The 22,314-nt window shown below is 41.1% G+C and overlaps 1 protein-coding gene across 2 annotated transcripts; it reads left to right on the top strand.

Moving 5' to 3' along the window:
- The first annotated feature begins 208 nt into the window (after positions 1-208).
- On the top strand, positions 209-21,950 carry irx5a (iroquois homeobox 5a). Of its 2 annotated transcripts, XM_058089070.1 has the most exons (4): positions 209-912; positions 1,340-1,763; positions 2,028-2,696; positions 21,846-21,950. In XM_058089070.1, exons 1-4 carry the CDS (start codon positions 580-582, stop codon positions 21,848-21,850), a joined length of 1,431 nt encoding a protein of 476 aa, XP_057945053.1. In that variant the 5' UTR covers positions 209-579; the 3' UTR covers positions 21,851-21,950. The 2 variants fall into 2 exon arrangements, with proteins under 2 accessions (XP_057945053.1, XP_057945052.1); XM_058089069.1 differs by lacking the exon at positions 21,846-21,950 and having other exon boundaries at positions 2,028-3,497.
- Positions 21,951-22,314: the final 364 nt, after the last annotated feature.

Below are 22,314 nucleotides of genomic sequence, written 5' to 3'. Positions count from 1 at the left end.
CCGAAATGAAGCTGCGACTAACTGGTGTTAGACTGGAGAGGGAAAAAAAGGGAAATGAAGATAATTAAATATATAAAAGAGAAAAGAAGAATGTTAGTTAACGCGAGACATGCGTGGAAGGGGTGAGAAAGAGAGGGAGAGAAAGAGAGAGAGAGAGAGAGCTTTGAGTGAGTGCTCCTCCACTTTGCAGCGACTACACCCCGAGAGGAGGAGGAGCATGCTGTGCATCGAAGTAGGCTCCTCAATTTCCAACTTAGCATCTTGGCATTGAGGACATTTTCCCATGCAGGCAGAGCCCCCCCTCCCCAAAAGCCTGACTGCGTGCTCACTAAAAAATAGTCATGACAGTGGAGGAGCAACTTTTATAAAAGGGAAGCAACAAAGTGGACTGATAAGAGGAAGAAAAGGTTCTTTTTTTGGGCTTCTTTTTTTTAACCGTAAGGAGCAAGAAAACGGAGGTGGAGGAAAAAGGGGGGCAGAAGGTCCTCACACACACAGCTGTCTCTATGCGCCCCTGAGGTCCTTAAAAAAGTAAGAAAAAAACAAAGAGTGGAGGGGGCAAAGTGAGCTGCAGCAGCTATGGCGTATCCTCAGGGCTACTTGTACCAGCCGTCAGCCTCCCTGGCCCTCTACTCGTGTCCCGCAGCCTACGGCACCAGCGTCATATCGGGACCCAGGACCGAGGAGCTCGGCAGGTCCTCCTCCGGGTCCGCGTTCGCGCCCTATGCCGGATCCGCAACCACCACCGCCGCCGCAGCAGCAGCAGCCAACACCGCCGCTGCTGCCGCCTCCGCAGCTGCCGCGGCAGCCGCCGCCGCCTTCAGCGGAGGCTCGCCCGGGTACAACTCGCACCACTTGCCGTACGGCGCGGACGCGGCGGCGGCTGCTGCTGCCACCTTTACCTCCTATGTGGTGAGTTCACTGTCATACACTTTTTTCGGAAAGTTGTGTTAAGTTCGTTATTATTTACTGTATTCTCTTTTATTTATTTTTTTACTGTAATTATAATCTTAAATAATTCCTTATGCAGCTTCGCACTAAAACGATTATTCTATTCAAGTTCTTTTGTTGCTTTTTTTTTTTTTTTGCATTTGCAAAGCTTGGCATGCATGTGGGCCTGCTTATGCTTTACTACAAAGGCTGCGTGATCCCTGCAGAATAGGCTGACACGCCGTGTTAGTTAGAGAAAAGGCCCGCAGGGCATAATGCCAGCTGCATATTTCAATCTTAAATCATAAAAAAAAATATGAAACATGAAAAATAAAATGCATCAAACTAAATCCAAACGAATGCACTCATAATATGTTGATTTTAACTCCGATGTCTCCATGACACACAGAGTTCCCCCTATGACCACACGACAGGCATGGCGGGCTCCATAGGCTACCACCCTTACGCAGCGCCCCTGGGCACCTACCCGTACGGTGACCCGGCCTACCGCAAGAACGCCACCCGGGACGCCACGGCCACACTGAAGGCCTGGCTCAACGAGCATCGCAAGAACCCGTACCCCACCAAAGGCGAGAAGATCATGCTCGCCATCATCACCAAGATGACCCTCACCCAGGTGTCCACCTGGTTCGCCAACGCGCGCAGGAGACTCAAGAAGGAGAACAAGATGACGTGGACGCCACGGAACCGCAGCGAGGACGAGGAAGAGGACGAGAACATCGACTTGGAGAAGAATGACGATGATGACCCTCCTCATAGTAATAATAATAACAAACAAGACAAGACTCAAGATTCATCAGATACTGAAGCAGGTTCGTGGATGAGGGTCGTGGGGGTGGGGGGGGGGTCATCAATTTTTCATCCCAGTCGTTTCCACTCAGGGTGCAAAATTGATTGCTGCTTAATGGTGGTGTATTATTTATAATGGGACAATCGCTTGAAATAATAATCACATTCAACTTGCATGGAAATGCTGCTGGTGCAAAATGTTAAACAAAAATTGTTTTTTTTTAGAAGTCAGAATTATTATTTATCATTTCAATATCGTGTGTTTTTTTTTTTCTTCACATGTTCAGATGCCAAAATGCTGCACCCGGTGGACTGTGACAGGTTCAAAGAGGACACCCTACACGGCAAGGACGTGGACCCCCTCCTGAGTGACTCGGAGTCCAAAGACCAGGAGGAGCGGACTATGACATCCGAGTTGTTATTGGATTCTGCCGGTAAGGCCACCACGTCGTCCCCCTCGGCGACGGGGGTAGTGGTGGTGGTGGGGGCCCGCGGACCCCAGGACAAACCGTCGGACTTGAGCCTCCACGCCCCCACCTCCGTTATCCACTCGCCGCCTTCGGCACCCAAACCCAAACTGTGGTCCTTAGCGGAGATCGCCACCTCATCGGACCGGTGTAGAAGCAGCAGCGGTGAGGCGCAGCGAGGAGGCGGGGAGCAGCAGCAGTCTTGCCCCGCCGTCATAGGCCCAGTTGCCGGGTCTCCTCCGCGGTCCTCCCCGCAGTGCGGCGTCCTTTCCCGGCCTCTGTACTACACGTCGCCCTTCTATCCCGGCTACACGAACTATCACGGGGGTACTTTTGGACACCTCCACGGCAACCCAGTCACCACAGGCTCCCCCAGCACTGCGCACTTCAATGGATTAAACCAGACTGTATTAAATAGAGCAGAGGCTTTGGTGAGGGACAAAGTGAGGGTAGATCTTTGTAAAGACTCCCCTTACGAACTGAAGAAAGGTATGTCAAACATTTAACAACTCCAACTGTGGACTTTTTACTTTATTTTAATTTATTTCTTTTTTTTTTGGGAAGGCTGCAAAACTGAACATTATTATCACCCCCCCTTAATGGAAATGTTGAGCTTCTCAAATGGTGTATAACAAGGATGATGGTCTTATAAATGGCTGCAGCCGCCGGAAGTGATTTGTATTAAAAGACTAACATGTATATTTAATGTAGCATTTTTGTATTTAAGAAAGAAAAATGGACGACACACTATCTTTGAAGTAAATTATGGAGAATATAATTATTTTTGTGAAGCATATTTTTTCTGGGTGAGGGGATGGCATCAGGAAAATACGCATGGTGATGATGATTATGATGATGATGGGTTTATATTTTAAAATCAAACATTTACACAGTGATGATGTAAAGTGCATACGGGGGCACCCAAAAAAAAATAGGATGTAATAATAATTCAAATAACAGCATCAGCAAGGCGCAGCCATTTAAGCCAATTACCTGGCGTGTTTTACGCACAGCAATCAGATGAACTCCAGTAATGAGCTCCATTTTATGCTAAATTTAGACCTCATTACTATTTCTTCTTCTCCACGCAAGGAAGGCGTGGTAAAAGCTGTTAAAATAAGAGATTCGACCATGCATTCAGAACAAACCCCCCCTCCCCCAGCCCCCCATAATCATAGTGTCTCTGTTTTATTGGCGCGCTGGATGCATACGCACACACATATACACACACAAGTGCACAAGGGAAGTAGGTTGTCACGCCATGTCGTGCAAACTCTTCCAACTTCCGCAGGTAGGTGTCACACTTGGGCCTAATTTCACACACAAAAAGTGGGGCGGGTGGGTGGTGGGTTGGTTGGAAGGGGGTACTGGTTGTGTGGTGGTGTAAAAAAAAAAAAAAAAAAAAAAAAAGAACCCCCCCTCCACACACACACACACACACACACACATTAAGAGTTATTATTATTATTACATTTTTTAATATTAGATAAATAATAACAGCTTAAACAATATAGGATTGTGACATCATAATTAAAATATCTACTCTAGTGAACAGGAAACAAAACAAAAATCTAAAATGATGAAGGGATTATTTTTAAAAACTAAAAAATATGTATTTTTTTTAGAAATACATATACATAAAAAAAACGTGTAGGCCACAAAGCCTTAACAACGAGGCCTTTTCAGGCAAGTACTATAGAAACTATAATATTCGTTCCTTTTTATTGCCTTTATGATTTTTACTTTAGGTATCATTGTTATTATGGTTATTAGTATGATTATTATGCACTTTAATTCCCCTTTAGCTTTTTTTTATTATAATAATTCCCCCTCTGTTATGGTGGTCATGTGACTGCACAGACTGGCACATATCATTCAGCTAAATAGCATAATTATATATGTGTGTGTGTGTGTATGTGTGTGTGTGTGTTCTTCTGTTGGTTCCCTCGGGGTTGAACTGCTCCATGTGTCAAATCCCCCATGAATGCACCATCTTTCTTTCTTTTTTTTTTGCTGTGTATTTATTATTATTATTATTATTATTATTACTTGAAACAAGAAAAGCTGCTGCTGTTGTTCTCCTATGACAAATAGTAATCCACAGGGGGGGTTATCTTCTTTTCACGCCCTTTTCTGAGGTGCAAATCATCCATGAGAAGGAGAAGAAGGGAGGGAGACATTTATATGTCAAATGGGTTTTTCATGTGGGGTGTATACAGTTGAGTGCATTAAACAGACAGACATTAAGTGGGATATTAAGAGGGGATTCTAGTACTATAATAATAATCATTATTATTATTATTAATTATGAGCAGTAGTGAGAACACCAAGTATAGGTTCTCAAGATTAAATAAAAGCAAGGGGATAAAAGAAGAAGAAGGAGAGATGAGAATGCAGATTGTCTTCAAACAGACTTTTGTTTTTGAATTAATGGTATTTTTTATTGATGAAAATATATTTCCAGTTTTCCAACAAACAAAAATATAGCACTGGATCCAATTGCATCAATTAAAAAGAATTAAAAAATAATAATTTACCAATTAGAAGTAGAACAATGTGGCCCCATGTCACATTATAATTTTATTCTTGTTAGCTTTTACAATTATTTGTGTGCAGGTTTAAAACACTATTAAATTATTATTTTTTAAAGAAATATATATTAAAAAATTACAAACCATGCTAATGATATTTGATTATTATTAACCCTTTACAGCCATCATTATAAATATCTATAAACATTATTGTAGTACTACATATTTATTTGTACCTTTTGCACCACATTTTTTTTTTAACATGTTGACTATTCATAGTAATGAAGTGTCGGTATAATGCAATTTAAATTCACTGCATTTTTATTGAAAAGTTTAATAGAATATGGTTCGTAATGCTTAAGTGACCCCCTCTGAGACAATTTTGCCTCATATTTATGGAACCAATTATGGTTCCTCAGCCTAAAGCTGGAGTGTTACCCCATTGATGGACAATTAGACAGCTATAAGGTGATTTAGTGAGTGGAAAAACACCTGTAGACACTTGTAATGTATATGATATAAAGGTATAGTACAACCTATGGTGCAATTTTTGCTCAAATTCACTGTCAGGTCCAAGTGTAGATGAAGAGTCAAGTGAGATAATGTCTCCATAAGGAGTCACATACCAGGAAAAAGCATCAATAACACTGCAACGATTCAATGTTTCCTTTAAAAAAAAATGCTAAGGTGGATTAAGGACGATATTTTAAGTGTGTGCAGTGTGTGGGTGTTCCTTTAAAAGAATCCCACTATTAATATCAATAAATTACCCCTGTTAAACACACACATTTAGAATGGAAAAAAAATAAACATGTCAAGGTAGCACGCAGCCATGTTAAGTGGGGGTTATAAAAGGGTCTCCGACACACTGTAAAGCCACCTCAGATAAGGTGGCGGGGAGTGATTTAGCACTTTATTTTTTTCTCGCGCACTTCACCGACTGTTTTTCTTATTTCTCCCGAGAGCTCCTCTGGGAGAGATTACACGTGTAATTTTCAGCAGTGAGATGTTTTAAGTGACCTCCCCCTACATAAATAAAACATTTCTATGAAGAAGAAGGGGGTGAAAAACATTAACGAAGAGTGATGAACTATGAGGAGGCCAACTAAGGGATGGGGGGGGGATTGAGGTTGTGAAAACTGAGGGATTCGGTTGCAATGTGAGGTAACAGAAGCTGCTATTTAGCAATCCGAGCATTATTAGCTTTTTCTGCACGCATTTGAGAGTTTTTGACGCTCCCTGGCCCTGGTTTGCTCTGACAGCAGTGTGGGGTGCCTCACCCCCCTGACCCGCTCACTGCTAAAGGGGCTGTGTTCAGTGGCCATGTAAGGGGCTCACTGGCACCCACACTGGGTGGGTCTCTGCCCTGCCCTGAAGGAGGAACGGGGCACACACCGCTATAGAGGCCCATGCCAATACCCGGAGGTATCAATTTTGGAAGCTGAGAATATTTGACTTCATTCAAATAAGGCTTACCAGCTGCTATGCAAGTGTAAAAAGAAGTTAACCTGTTATTAATGCACAGCATAGTTAATTTTGAAGCAAGTCATATAATGACTAAACTGGTATATTAAACCCTATAAACCCTACAATTTCCCCAAAACTTATGGAAAATATGTTTTTTAGTTTTATTTAACAAGAAAAACTCTATACTTTAGCTGTGTATTTCTTTCTACATGTAAAGTATGCCATTTCAAACATAAATATAGACGCTTATTCCTGTAGCAAAGAACATATGCAATTTTGCTGCATGCTTTGAATGGGAAAAAGCAACGCCATCTGGTGGACAAATCCAAAATAAATAAATATGGAATGAGAAAAATAATAATAGTAATTACTTTTCAATGGGACAATTTCTCTTAAAGGAACAAAGATTGTTTATTTTCAGTAGATTTGTCATTCAAGTTTTAAAGTGAATGTCCTTCACATACCGTATTTACCGCACCATAGGGTTGCACCTGATTATAAGGCAGAGTCTCAATTACGGGGTCTATTTCTGTACTTAACACATATGTACATAAGGTGCAACGTATTATAATGCGCATGCTAAAACATACGGTTGAAGCACCGAAGAACGGGAGTCTGAGGCGGAGTGTCGAATGCAGGAGTAAACTTTATTTGCTTGTTCAAAAACCACAACAAAACGGTTCGTCCTACTGCTTGAACTGTTCAGGTGGCAACACCCTCAACTTTTATAGTTCCGGGGTGAATTACCGCCTAGCGCTCACCATATTTTTCAATTAATCTTCTACCACAAATCTTCATGCTGGGTTCCCTCTCATCATTGTCGGAGTCAGTCTTGTTTTCAGGTGATGTCTTGTTTTCAGCAATGATGCCAGCTTTCGTCAAAAGCTCGAACAACAGTTAAAGCAGATACCTTAGCCTTAACCCGCCTTTCATTAGCAGAAAAATAATAATGATAATTCTAGTTAATACGGTGCAGTACACATATTACACAGCATGGGGGTGGTTGATTGGCTGGTGAACCATCCAGGGTATACCCCGCCTCTCACCCGGATACGCCCCCTAGATTAGTCATATTATGAGTTCATTTTTTTTTTTTGCCCAGTAACTATTTTTTTATTAAGTTTGAATATGTGTAAATATTAAAATCCCCAATCCATTGTGAAATAACGATAAATTCAATTTGATTTTTCCAGATTGTTGCGATAAATTTTGTGTGATTTTCTTGCAAACATTAATGGGGCCATTCAAACGAGACCACTAAAATGACAATATTAACGCCGGGACTGATGGAGATTGATGAACTGTTTTCTTTCAGCCACTTCAGAGGGGGTCCAGGGAGGGAAGAGGCGGGGCTGACGCACTGTTTATTTACATTTGCCCTTTTCAAATGATCCCCTTCTTCTCAACATCTGCTCCACATTAGCGCACAGATATCAGTCCTAATGACCGCTGCAATAATGCCTGGAATACACACACATATACACGCACAAGGTGTAACGTTGTACTTCACCTGGGACACGCTATACATCCGATTGGATCAGCGATCAACGTATTTTCTTTAAAAACTCAGGTTCTCCAAAGTTATTTGGACCCTTACTCTTTACCAGTTTGTGTGTGAACGTAACGTTAATGAGGAGGGGCGAGGATTCAGACCTCTAAGAAAAGTCAGGCCCCTCGCTCCCACACAACGAGGGAGGGAGGCCCCTTAAGTGTAATGGTGTCCCAATAGCAATTTAGTAAAGTGCTTACTTGCTTGCGATGTCACTCACATGCTGCTCAATCAAAAGGCACCACAACACCTCCTCTGGTTGGTGCTGTGTTTGGAGCAGCTGTTCATTAGGGGAAAAATATATATAATTGGACCTCAAAATTCAAACACCCTTAAGGTCATGGAAAATATGACTATACATCCAAAAGCTCTAATGGTAGAACAGTGAAACTACAAATAGCTACGGCTTTGCCAGTCCAGCCCATCTTGCTACGTGCTTCATAGTTTTTGCGATTAAAATGCGATTAATTGATTAATCAAAAAATAATAATCTACCAATTGATCTACTGTCGCTGTCTGACAAATATTTCATACGTTATACCATACACTGGCAGTGAGTGATGTTGCTGGATAACAAATGTAGATGCCGTGACCCTGTGTGAAAGGGGATGAGAGTCCAGCCCATCTTGCTACGTGCTTCACAACCTTTGTTTTTTTTTTAAATCCGATTAATTGATTAATCAAAAAATAATAATCTACCAATGAATCTACTGTCGCTCTCTGACAAATATTTCTTACGTCATACTATATGCTGGCAGAGCGTGATGTTGCTGGATAACAAAATTAGATGCCGTGACCCTGTGTGAAAGTGGATGAGAGTCCAGCCCATCTTGCTACGTGCTTCACAACCTTTGTTTTTTAATCGGATTCATTGATTAATCAAAAAATAATAATCTACCAATTAATCTACTGTTGCTGTCTGACAAATATTTCATACGTCATACCATACGCTGGCAGTGATGTTGCTGGATAACAAATTTAGATGCCGTGACCATGTGTGAAAGTGGATGAGAGTCCAGCCCATCTTGCTACGTGCTTCACAACCTTTGATTAATCAAAAAATAATAATCTACCAATTAATCTACTGTTGCTGTCTGACAAATATTTCATACGTCATACCATACACCTGCAGTGAGGGATGTTGCTGGATAACAAATTTAGATGCCGTGACCCTGTGTGAAAGTGGATGAGAGTCCAGCTCATCTTGCTACGTGCTTCACAACCTTTGATTAATCAAAAAATAATAATCTACCAATTAATCTACTGTCGCTGCCTGACAAATATTTCATACGTCATACCATACGCTGGCAGTGATGTTGCTGGATAACAAATTTAGATGCCGTGACCCTGTGTGAAAGTGGATGAGAGTCCAGCTCATCTTGCTACGTGCTTCACAACCTTTGATTAATCAAAAAATAATAATCTACCAATTAATCTACTGTCGCTATCTGACAAATATTTCTTACGTCATACCATACGCTGACAGTGATGTTGCTGGATAACAAATTTAGATGCCGTGACCCTGTGTGAAAGTGGATGAGAGTCCAGCTCATCTTGCTACGTGCTTCACTACCTTTGTTTTTAATCTGATTAATCAAAAAGTAATAATCTACCAATTAATCTACCAAGTAGCAACTGTTGCTGTTTGACATATACGTATTTCATACGTCATACCATACACTGGCAGTGAGTGATGTTGCTGGATAACAAATTAGATGCCGTGACCCTGTGTGAAAGGGGATGTAGTTATGTATAGAAACAACCCACTTGAATAGGTTCTGTCTAAGTGGCAACCGTGGAAATATGACTTGTGTGGAATCTCTGCAGGTCGACCAATGCCCCTAAACGGATCGTACTAATTCCACTGTGAATAACAGCCAAATCTAAATGAGCTACATTTAAGTTCCCCCCCCCAGATGAATGACTAAAGAAAATATAAGTGTGGTAGCTCCACACACTGTACACCACCTTCAAAAAAAAAAATATTCCAAATCAAGCAATGGCTGCAAGCCAGTGGGAGTGTGTTGGCTGCTGCACCCTGATTAACGGTGTGGTTTACAGCCAACTCCAATAGGTAATCTCATCAGAGAGAGGCTTTAAACAGATAAAGACCACCCCTAACTGCCGCCCCCCCATCCCAACCACCACAGAGCGCATCCCTTTCCCGGATGAGTCCTCAGGTCCAACACGCACGAGGAGCCCAGAGCAGGCTTACGGCACGGCCGCACCGCAAAAGGAGCCCTCAAATCATCTCTTGACCTCATTTTCAATAAAAGGAGTTTCTGGTCTGATGGATCATTTGTTGGTCTAGCATGGAATGGCCATCTGGATGGAAGGATATGGTCGCTGTAGTAGGTACGCATTACCTGCCAGCTAAGGTCCTCTGGAGGCCGCTATGCATCTCACATAAGCTGATATTGTTCAAAGCGTATTAGAGAAACGGAAAACTACCATTTTTACTCCTCGTTAACAGTAAACACTAATACAAAAATCGTACTTCTACACAGGAACTGATATTATTATATATTATTATATTATTATCAGTTATCGTTTGAGTTAACCCGAACACTGTAGAATACAACTAAAAAAAAGTAAAATTTATCATGCTGCAGGGTGGTCTAGTGGTTAGCGCACAGACCTCACTGCTAGGAAACCCGAGTTCAATTCCCCGAATGGAGTTTGCATGTTCTCCCCGTGCATGCGTGAGTTTTCTCCGGGTGAGTTATGTCTTAATATTGCTTATCATGTCTGCTATATTACGTTATGTATGTATAAAGGTGACTATAGGGGTGTTATTTCATGTTTACAGGGCTCTAATAAAGGTAAAGAAAACATTTCAAAGGTCATTTTCAAACTTGGAAAGTATTCCATTTATTAATATTTAATCCGACTACATGGTGATTGAGTGGTTAGTACAAAGGCCTCACAGCTTGGAGACCCGAGTTCAATTCCACCCATGTCTGTGTGGTGTTTGCATGTTCTCCCCGTGCATGCGTGGGTTTTCTCCGGGTACTCCGGTTTCCTCCCACATTCCAAAAACATGCTTGGTTAATTGGCGACTCCAAATTGTCCATAGGTATGAATGTGAGTGTGAATGGTTGTTTGTCTATATGTGCCCTGTGATTGGCTGGCGACCAGTCCAGGGTGTACCCCGCCTCTTGCCTGAAGACAGCTGGCATATTAAGACGGGTGAGTTATGTCTTAATATTGCTTATCATGTCTGCTATATTACGTCATGTATGTATAAAGGTGACTATAGGGGTGTTATTTCATGTTAACAGGGCTCTAATAAAGGTAAAAAAAACATTTCAAAGGTCATTTTCAAACTTGGAAAGTATTCCATTTATTAATATTGAATCCGACTGCATGGTGATTGAGTGGTTAGCACAAAGGCCTCACAGCTTGGAGACCTGAGTTCAATTCCACCCATGTCTGTGTGGTGTTTGCATGTTCTCCCCGTGCATGCGTGGGTTTTCTCCGGGTATTCCGGTTTCCTCCCACATTCCAAAAACATGCTAGGTTAATTAGCGAATCCAAATTGTCCATAGGTATGAATGTGAGTGTGAATGGTTGTTTGTCTATGTTTCCTATGACTGGCTGGTGATTTTTACGTATTTTTTTATTTTTTATTTTTTATTTTTTATTTTTTATTTTTTATTTTTTATTTTTTATTTTTTATTTTTTATTTTTTATTTTTTATTTTTTATTTTTTATTTTTTATTAGCCACAGCTAGGAGACCTGAGTTCAATCCCACCGTCGGCCATCTCTGTGTGGAGTTTGCAGGTTCTCTCCAAATTGTCCATAGGTATAAATGGGAGTGTGAATGGTTGTTTGTCTATATATCTATATATCAATATATCTATTGTCTATATGTGCCCTGTGATTGGCTGGCGACCAGTCCAGGGTGTACCCCGCCTGAAAACAGCTGGGATAGGCTCCAGCACCCCCCGCAACAAAAATGAAAGAATGAATGAATGATCACCCTTTCAATATGCTTGATAGAACGTTTCTTGTGGTGCAGTTCTATGGTTATCATTACACTCTCTTTTTTTGGTTAGCGACAGTAATTATCCAATAAGTGGATTATGTGAGGTCTGGTGTCTAGGCACAAATGCGGACATAAAAGAAGTTCATTGCGTTCTGCAACGCTTTATAACTCGGGTCTCTTTGTTGCAGGAGTAGTAAGAATCTAAAGGAATCCTAAACAAATCTATGAAAGCGCTCCAGTGCTTAAAAAAAAGGCCTTGTCCCCTTTTCTTTTTGTTTAGGTGGCTCATATTGTGTTCACAGTAGCTGCACTTTAAGTATAGAAAGATGTGATTTATTAGCTTGTCAAGGGAAGCATTGTTGAAGGCAGCAATCAAAAAGCACTTACCTAGCTCCTTCTAAAGTGACTGCTTTTTCACTGGCTAATTTGTGTAACTCCCATGGAGAGGCTGGCAAAGAGTTTGATGAGGCATATAATGATGATTAATGAATTTATTGCCTTGCTGCTCATCAAACAGTTGTAGTATATACTATTTCTCTTTTTGGTGTTGTTAATGCGGGGCAATAGAGGGGCAGACATGAGATAATGTTGCTGCTTCTTGCTTCCTCCCCCCTGCGGCTGTTAACCTGACTGACCTGATGGGCATGAGAAAGCGGTGGTGCGGCTCCGTGGGCAAAGTGGGAGCATAAAGGACAGTTTAATAGAAGGTTAAGACTGGAAATGTGAGTAAAGCGGCTGCGAGGGACGCACGGTCTCAAGTTTCAAATGCAGCCATGGGTGGGGGCAACCAGATCCTTGCACACTGTGGCGCCCACCCAACAACTCTCAGCATGTACATGGACACAGATACATCTCATGGAAACGCATTAGCCAATCAAAAGCGATTGTTTCTAATTACATGTATATAATAGACGCCCAGTGGCATCTGCAAATTGAACCACACCATCATGTCCGTAATAGTTGGTAAGGGGTTTATTTACTCAACTACATGAATGCTGGAAAAAACTACTATATCCTTAATACTGCAAAAAAATGTTTGCACAACATCCAAGCAAGTTTCCACTTCAATATTTGTAGGTGATGTTGTTTTGGTTACTAACATTTTCAATGGTCATTCACCCAGAAACCAACAAAACAGGATACAGCCGTCCTTGGTTTATTGCCGTTAATTGGTTCCAGCCTTGGCTGCACGGTGCACAAGTGGTTAGCATGCAGGCCACACAGCTAGGAGACCCAAGTTCGATTCCACCTATGGGCATGCATGGGTTTTCTCCGGGTACTCCGGTTTCCTCCCACATTCCAAAAACATGCTAGGTTAATCGGCGACTCCAAATTGTCCATAGGTATGAATGTGAGTGTGAATGGTTGTTTGACTATATGTGCCCTGTGATTGGATGGCGATCAGTCCAGGGTGTACCCCACCTCTCGGGATAGGCTCCTTGTGATCCTTGTGAAGATTTTCTTTTTTTTAAAAAAACGAAAATGAATGAATGAATGAATGAAGTAGGAATAAAATATTAATAAATGGAATATTTCCATAGTTAGAGCATGGAAAACATGCTTATGACCTAAATTTTTTTTAACCCTTTTGCTACTTAAGACATATTAATTTCTTTCAACTCGACCGCTCGCTCCCAAAGACTTATTTATACACGTCTTTTACCTTTTTTTTTTGCACAAGAGAAACAAAAATGGTTGCAACCAGGAAGTGAAAAGGCATCTCGTTGTGTTGCGTGACCAAGGTTACTCAGGGGTGGGGGGTTGGGGTTGTTTACACATTTGGCTCACTATATATGGCTAAATTTATATTTATATTTTCTCCCTTTTTTGTGGAGAACTGATATTTTGTTGAAACTTACCTCTGATATACTTTTTCCTGATGGAAGACAAGAGTCTAATCTTTATTTTGCTATATAGAACACAATATATAGAACAATATATAGAACACAATGTGTCTTGAAAAATCAGTCAAAATCATGAAAAATATCTGGGATTGAATGAGTTAATATATAACAGTAAAATGAAAAAACAGTGGAAAACTGTGTGAAAGGGGCTTGGGTTTTCTTGGCTGTAAAGCATTGTTTACATGTGCATAAAAGGTTAAAAACTGTGGCAAAATTCTAATGGTTTAATGAGTCGACAAAAAACAAAACATCACACCCTAAAAAAAAATCATACCCTCATCACAAATGTTGATTAACGAGCGACAGGGTGGGTGTTTGTGGGCTTTTGAGGCGGTCACTATGAGGTCAAAGGCACTTTTGCATATTTACTAAATAAGCCCCGCCTTTCCCCTCACGCTTTTTACACAGCTTGCTCCCATAACTGGCGGGTCATGCATGCCTCCGCTTCACATTATATAGTAGAGCTGTTTACACTTGAATGCACCCTGCTTTTCTCTCTCTCTCTCTTGCCTGCTCTGTGCTGAAATGTGCTTGATTAAGTCCTCGCTTGTTCACCAGTGCAGCTAAACCAAAGAACGCATTGTTGCAACTGCACCCCCCCCCCAATTCCATCCACCAACTCCCTTACCCATCACTAGCACATACACGCACCCTCCCAACCCCCACCATCGCACCGCACCCCCCTTTGAGATCAACTCCCTTTCTTCATTCACTGATTCATTAGGATGCTCCCTTAAATACATCAAAGAGCCGCGGCGCTCACACAATAAACCAATAAAAGCAATTATAAGCCCATATCTTCCAGGCACTGTTGATCTCTTGGGTGTTAACATTAGATAATGAAAGAGTTTGATGACGTTTTTTTTTTTTTTTTTCCTTTCCGAGAAAGCAGCCTGACTCTTTCGCAGATGCAGAACAGCACAGTTTGAAAATAACATACCCATATATCTTACGCCACAAGTCAAAATTAGAAGCTATAGGAAGTACTCTACAGAGGAGGGGTGCATGGCGTGGTGCGTTTAAATGCTGCCTGTTAAACATTCTTTAAATATTCATCGGCCTCTAAAGGGTTCTGTTTGATGGAGTGGATGCAAGGGGTTTATTCTAGGTAGTAGCCATGTTGGCTGTAAATGCACTATTAAAAAAGGAAATAATAATAATAATAATAATAACTCACTCAGTGCTGTCATTCTTTTCCCCGTAAAAACAAGCGGCAACTCAATCACAGGAATCAGCATATGCAGATGAGGCCGATAAATCTTTCATGCGTCATCCTAAAAGAGACAAAAGATGAAATGTTAACAAAATCAACTGTCTAAATGGGTGTTTTGCCTGCAAAACATGCGCCATGGAAACAGCAAAAAGCCGCCCATTAAGCAACGGGCTTGTATATCAGCCATGTCATCTTGGTGTCGTCAACTTTTCTGCTCTTATTGGAAACACATTGAACCCGGGGGTCGGTCAGCAGGTTCACTTGCATATATCACCAATAAGTTATAATCACACTGTCGCCAGCGGGAGGTCTGGAATTTTAACGACTGGTGACGGATGGAGTGAATACGTATAGGGCAGACCTTGTTTGGAAGCGTTTGCAAAGCGAAGGCATTAGTTAGATGTTTTTTTTTATACATCAACAGGTGTCAAATGGGCTGAAAGTATGCTTAAAGTACTCATGACACTAACTGTAATGTTAATTATTTTTATTTTTATATTACCGTTTTTTACGTTACTTCACTGTTTCTTTACACGTTTCTTTCCTAGAGCCATCATCGCCCTCAACAATATGTAACCAAGGCAACCAATTGTCCTCTACAATGTAGACCCTTCTTTATTTATTCATCAATTTTTTATATTTTGTACTGTAATACTGTCTTGCAGCTGCACGGTGGTCAGGTGGTTAGCACGCAGGTAGGAGACCAGAGTTCAATTCCATCTCTGTTTGGAGTTTGCATGTTCTCCCCGTTTTCTCCGGGTACTCCGGTTTTCCTCCCACATTCCAAAAACATGCTAGGTTAATTGGCGACTCCAAATTGTCCATAGGTATGAATGTGAGTGTGAATGGTTGTTTGTCTATATGTGCACTGTGATTGGCTGGCGACCAGTCCAGGGTGGAAGCAATCAAAGAGGGAGATTTTTTTGTTCAGATTTCATCTTTTAGATTTACAGTACGATAGCAATAAAGAACTTTAGAGTTGTAGTGAAGTTTCAAGAATAATTTGGCCTCAATGACATGAAAAGTGGCTGCACGGTGGACGAGTGGTTAGCCCTCAGGCCCAAGTTCGATTCCACCCCAAGATGCGTCTACGATCAGCTATCCCAATCTTTCTTTCTTCGAGCTGGATCGAAAGCACAAGCTAACAAAAAGTCAAAAACCTGGAAGATGTTTAATGGTAATGGTAATGGTTTTATTTCATTTGAACATGCATCAGATTACAATTGAATGCATCACATAATCAGTTCACAGTTCCACATGTCCAAAAGGAGTAGGAAGAAGCAAAGCTTATTAAATCCTACCCCTCTATCTGGTACTTTTACAATCAGTAACTGTTACATTTGTTCACTTCCTGCTTTCCTAATATATTTAAGGTTGTTTTTTTTTTGTTTTTGTTTCCATGCCGAAGTGTCAATCACTATCAGTCTATCGCCTAATGCCAAATGTATTGTAGATGTTGAAAAACTAATGTATACATGTATGAAGTAATAATATTCAATGTATTACTAACTACTCATCACAGCACATTATCAGTGAATGTGTCTTATTGTTGTAATTTTGCCTCTTTCTTGCCTTTGATGTGCGTCCTTGGCTGTGTTTTGATAAATCTGGTTGCCGGAAAGTGTCATCGGTATGCCGTGAGAGCCTCAACAACAGCGAACATTTACCCGATATAATCTCCAAACTGCTCAAAAGTTCTCATTTATAACGTCACACTATGAAGAGGACAAGAGAGAGACCTCTTCTTCGGAGTCCTTGACCCGTTCGACTGACTCTCTCAAATGTGTCGACTTCATTAGCGGGTCACCACTCGGCGCTTGCACCTTCATTAGTAAATACATGAGTATTGACACACACATATATTAAAAAAAAAAAAGTATGCACATTATGTCATCGACTGAAGGTCTTATCTACAAGAGTACAAGGACCGTCAGTTGATGTGGGGTCACACCACCAATTACAACTGTTTCACCCCAAGCAGTCAATACCAAGTAAAACACTGATTCATTATTAAAATTGCATGGATTAAAAAAAAAAAGCAAAAGATATATGGATTGGTGCAATATGCGTACAGTTAGACAGACCCAGTTTGTGTGCATAATTGCTTTAATGTGGGCTATTAAGCCTAAGTGGGTATGATTTTACTGTCTGCCCTACATTCAGTAACATCCCCCCGCCGTGATCAATACTTATGATTTGTAAGTCACCACTCATCGATAGCACGGCGTGATGGTTTAAGCGTTTGACCTTGGCGGTGGAAGACATTCTTGAGAATATTAAAAGGGCACACTGAGGATAGAGGACAAAGAAAGGAAAGTGTGCAAAAATAAATGTGATAAACTCCTTTGGGGTTTGTCCCAATGGAATACAAACCTCTCGACATTCTGTCGCTCGTTGTTTAAAAATGACATTAACATACTACAAATTAAGACGCTAAGTCTGACTGACACAAATAAAACACCTTTGGTTGGCAACACCACGTTAAGGTAAGAAATCTGAGTGTGTAATCTTGGAAAAGTTTGAGGCGCTTTGTGTTTTGGCAACAAACGAGCCTCGACATACGATCTCAACCACGGAATGAATGAATGAATGAATATATGAGTAACAGTGTTTTCAGGAAATAGAGAGAATGGAAAGATCTGTTTTGGATTCGTGTTGTGTCATGTTTTTACCCGAGGAGATCATCAAATGTTTAATTAACGGGCTCACCTCCAAATACAACACAAGTCAAACATAAAACAAAAATGGAGGATGATACACGGCTCGAAAAATGTCTTTTATAACCATGCTCGTACATGCTTTTTTTTTCCACTATGACTGTAAATGAAGGCTAATGTACTCTCATCTGAGAATATTAACATATAAAAATGTACTTTGAATCATAATTATATAGTATCATTACCTTACAGAATCATTCATATACAGTAACTGTATATACACTACAGCTTGAGTGAGTGGAATTAGTGTTTTGTTTTGTTTTTTTTAATATCTAATATTGACAAGTGGCAGTCTGATTCAGCTGAGGCAAACATTTCAGAATTTCATCACAAAACCATTATTAACAATTATTAAGCCTTATAGTCTGAAAAAGCCGTGCAAAACTTGTCATGCACAAGTTTCCCGTGATGACACATATATACGAGCGGCTTCATTGTGCATATGAAGCAGTGTCACAAAAAAAAAGACCAGCCATCCCTCGAAACATCGCAAAATTCGAATCATCTTGACAATTGAACGTCATGCAGTCCATTTCAAACTCCTTGCCAACACTTCTATCCCGCATCAGCACTTCTACGTATTAGCATGGCACTCTAGCAAAACTTGTCATGCACAAGTTTCCCGTGATGACACATATACGACCGGCTTCATTGTGCACATCAAGCAGTGTCACAAAAAAAAGACCAGCCATCCCTTGAAACATCTCAAGATTCGAATCATCTCGAAAATTGAACGTCAAGCAGTCCATTTCAAACTCCTTGCCAACACTACATATTATCATGGCACTCTAGCAAAACTTGTCATGCACAAGTTTCCCGTGATGACACATATATACGAGCGGCTTCATTATGCATATGAAGCAGTGTCACAAAAAAAAGACCAGCCATCCCTCGAAACATCGCAAAATTCGAATCTTCTCGAAAATTGAACGACAAGCAGTCCATTTCAAACTCCTTGCCAACACTTCTATCAGCACTTCTACGTATTAGCATGGCACTCTAGCATGCAGAAGCCACGTGATCACAACAACAGCGTGTACTTAGCGTGTTTCGCACAAAGTAAAAATGATGTCAGCCATGCGGCAGTATTTGTTGTTATAGTCCGAAAAAGACGTGCAAAACTTGTCATGCACAAGTGTCCCGTGATGACACATATACGACCGGCTTCATTGTGCACATGAAGCAGTGTCACAAAAAAAAGACCAGCCATCCCTCGAAACATCGCAAAATTTGAATCATCTCGAAAATTGAACGTCAAGTAGTCCATTTCAAACTCCTTGCCAACATTTCTATCCCGCATCAGCACTTCTACGTATTAGCATGGCACTCTAGCAAAACTTGTCATGCACAAGTTTCTCGTGATGACACATATACGACCGGCTTCATTTTGCATATGAAGCAGTGTCACAAAAAAAAAGACCAGCCATCCCTCGAAACATCACAAAATTCGAATCTTCTCGAAAATTGAACTTCAAGCAGTCCATTTCAAACTCCTTGCCAATACTTCTATCCCGAATCAGCACTTCTACGTATTAGCATGGCACTCTAGCATGCAGAAGCCATGTGATCACAACAACAGCGTGTACTTAGCGTGTTTCGCACCAAGTAAAAATGATGTCAGCCATGCGGCAGTATTTGTTGTTATAGTCCGAAAAAGACGTGTAAAACTTGTCATGCACAAGTTTCCCGTGATGACACATATACGAGCGGCTTCATTGTGCATATGAATATAATTGTGCATATCCCTCGAAACATCTCGAAATTCGAACATCTCAAAAGTTGAACGTCAAGCTTGTAAGACAAACCGTTTTATGCAACTTATTAGCCTCCCTTGGCCCCAAACATATTCAGTCGAGTTCCAAAATTGTACAAACTCAGATGTGTTAATCACTGTATTTAAAATCCCGACTAGGTGCACTCGTGCCCACAGACTGACTGGGTGTACGGCGTCACCTGCTAACGGGTAAATGAGCATTCTTCTGGCACGCCATCACGGCTGCTTAACCACAAGGCACAACACAAGTAGAAATCATGTTAGCTTCCTTCACATGCAAGTTTTGGCTTATGCATGTGTTATGCGACAGACTGTAATTCTATGACGGCTTGTTTGGTAATTAGAGTAAATAAGAATAAGTAGGAGTATGACTAATCTATTTTTTAGCATGCCAGTTCCGTATATCGCATTGTGATTTTTCCCGTTTTTCCTGCCACTGATCCAACACCAACCACACAAAGGAAAACCTCCTACTCTTCAGGCCTTTTTCCACGCACTGTGAACAAAGCAGTGGTGTGCCAAGGATTACACTGTAAAATATGCATGTCCCAATGAAATATGCATATAGCCGTGTGTCATCAATGACACGCTTTCTACAAAGGCAAGACCGCATACACAGGAACGCGTGTTTCTGTTTCTAGTCCCTTGACTTTAATGGCTGTAGACATACCAAACGACTCATCGGGGGAGAATAATTAAGCCTGGCACGGGCATGTTTGGTTTGTATGGTAACACACTGAAACATTTGTTTGCTTTATTTTCAACGGGGGATAACCAAATATGCCGCAAAAAAGGGTCTCAGCACGCCAAGTGGCATTGTTTTAGTATTAAACGCCCCAAATATCTTCAGGATATAAGACTGTTTTGTTGTGGTTACAGGGGTCCTAATCTACTCAGTCATGGCGGTTTGAAGAGGGAATGTTTTCAAGTTTTAACAGGGTTGGTTCCAGCGTTAGCCCGGCCACCAGAGACCGAACTGTTTGGAGAAGGGTTTTGCTTTTCCGCTTATGTGGGTATGGCGTATTGACATAACGTCCAAAATCACTGAGGCATATCTTGGAATTCGCCCCACATTTCATCACTTTGATCAGCTGAGGCCCATATTATTATTATTATTATTACAATTATGGCCCATATTTAATGAACCAAAGTCTCTACTAGCATGGTGCATGGTCTCTGGGAGTATAATTTGACCATCCGTGTAGTATGTAGCTTGTGGTTACATATATATACAGTAGATGCCCATCTGCATTGTAATTCTTAATACACCTCATCCACGCCTGGTTTGCCAGAGAATAAGAAGACGTAGCAGGAGGGATCAGTTTTGCTTTTCCGCTTATGTGGGTATGCCGTATTGACAAAACGTCCAAAATCACTGAGGCATAACTTGGAATTCGCCCCACATTTTATCACTTTGATCAGCTGAGGCCCATATTATTATTATTATTATTACTACTATGATTATGGCCCATATTTAATGAACCAAAGTCTCTACTAGCATGGTGCATGGTCTCTGGGAGTATAATTTGACCATCCGTATAGTATGTAGCTTGTGGTTACATATATATACAGTATATGCCCATCTGCATTGTAATTCTTAATACACCTCATCCACGCCTGGTTTGCCAGAGAATAAGAAGACGTAGCAGGAGGGATCAGTTTTGCTTTTCCGCTTATGTGGGTATGCCGTATTGACATAACGTCCAAAATGACTGAGGCATAACTTGGAATTCGCCCCACATTTCATCACTTTGATCAGCTGAGGCCCATATTATTATCATTATTATTACGATTATGGCCCATATTTAATGAACCAAAGTCTCTATTAGCATGGTGCATGGTCTGCAAAGGTAAACTAACTCTCTGGGAGTATAATGTGACCATCCGTATAGTATGTAGCTTGTGGTTACATATATTTATATCCAGTAGATATACAGTCGAATAAGAAGACGTAGCAGGAGGGATCAGTTTTGCTTTTCCGCTTATGTGGGTATGCTGTATTGACATAACGTCCAAAATCACAGAGGCATAACTTGGAATTCGCCCCACACTTCATCTCTTTGATCAGCTGAGGCCCATATTATTATTATTATTATTATGATTATGGCCCATAATTAATGAACAGAAGTCTCTACTAGCATGGTGCATGGTCTACAAAGGTACACTAACCATAGGGGTCTGTGACCATCCGTACAGTATGTAGCTTGTGGTTACATTTATATATAAAGTATATATATACAGTAGAATAAGAAGACGTAGCAGGAGGGATCAGTGCCTCATGTTAGATCTCATGTTATCCGTCTCTCCTACATCGTCCATTACAATTACATGCACAAGCGTCAGGGCCAATTATGCAAATTACACAATGGCGTCATCAAATCCCCGCCCCCTACAACTAAAAATAGATAGCGGCCATGTGGGAAACACTGTATTGTATCATGTTTGTGCAAACGCTGTCCTGTACGTAACGCTTTATATCTTCCCCTTTTTTTAGCCTAAGGCAACAGCGCCAGTAGATCATCTCCCCGTGACTCCAACAATCAACACAAAGGCATAACAGTTTGACAAAAGTGAAGTACAAGAGGGTTCAAGCAGCTGGAAGCTGTGTGCCGGTTCCTTCTAGCCGCCTCAGCTTCAGGTCTCAGGTGTCAGCTTCTCGACAGGTATGAGTTACCATAATGGGGGGGCAGTTAAGAGGGGCCCTTGTCCGGGGCCTCCTGTCTGGGCACAGCGACTCGGCAGTCAAGAGAGGTGCCTAGACGATTTAGTGTCGTCTCTTTAGGATGCACAATGGAAAGTGCCGCAAGGCCCGCTGTTGGTAATTGAACTTGGGGCTTTTCCGCTCCACAATTTTCAGACCTGGTTGGGTTTTGTATTTATATGTAAAAGACGGCAAACATACCAAAACTGTTAGCTTTACAGCACAAATCGTAATGCACTTCACAGGATATTTCCCACCACAA

This window comes from Doryrhamphus excisus, chromosome 12 (assembly GCF_030265055.1).
Source record: "Doryrhamphus excisus isolate RoL2022-K1 chromosome 12, RoL_Dexc_1.0, whole genome shotgun sequence".
NCBI classification, from domain to species: domain Eukaryota; kingdom Metazoa; phylum Chordata; class Actinopteri; order Syngnathiformes; family Syngnathidae; genus Doryrhamphus; species Doryrhamphus excisus.
This window is presented reverse-complemented; position numbering and strand designations above follow the sequence as displayed.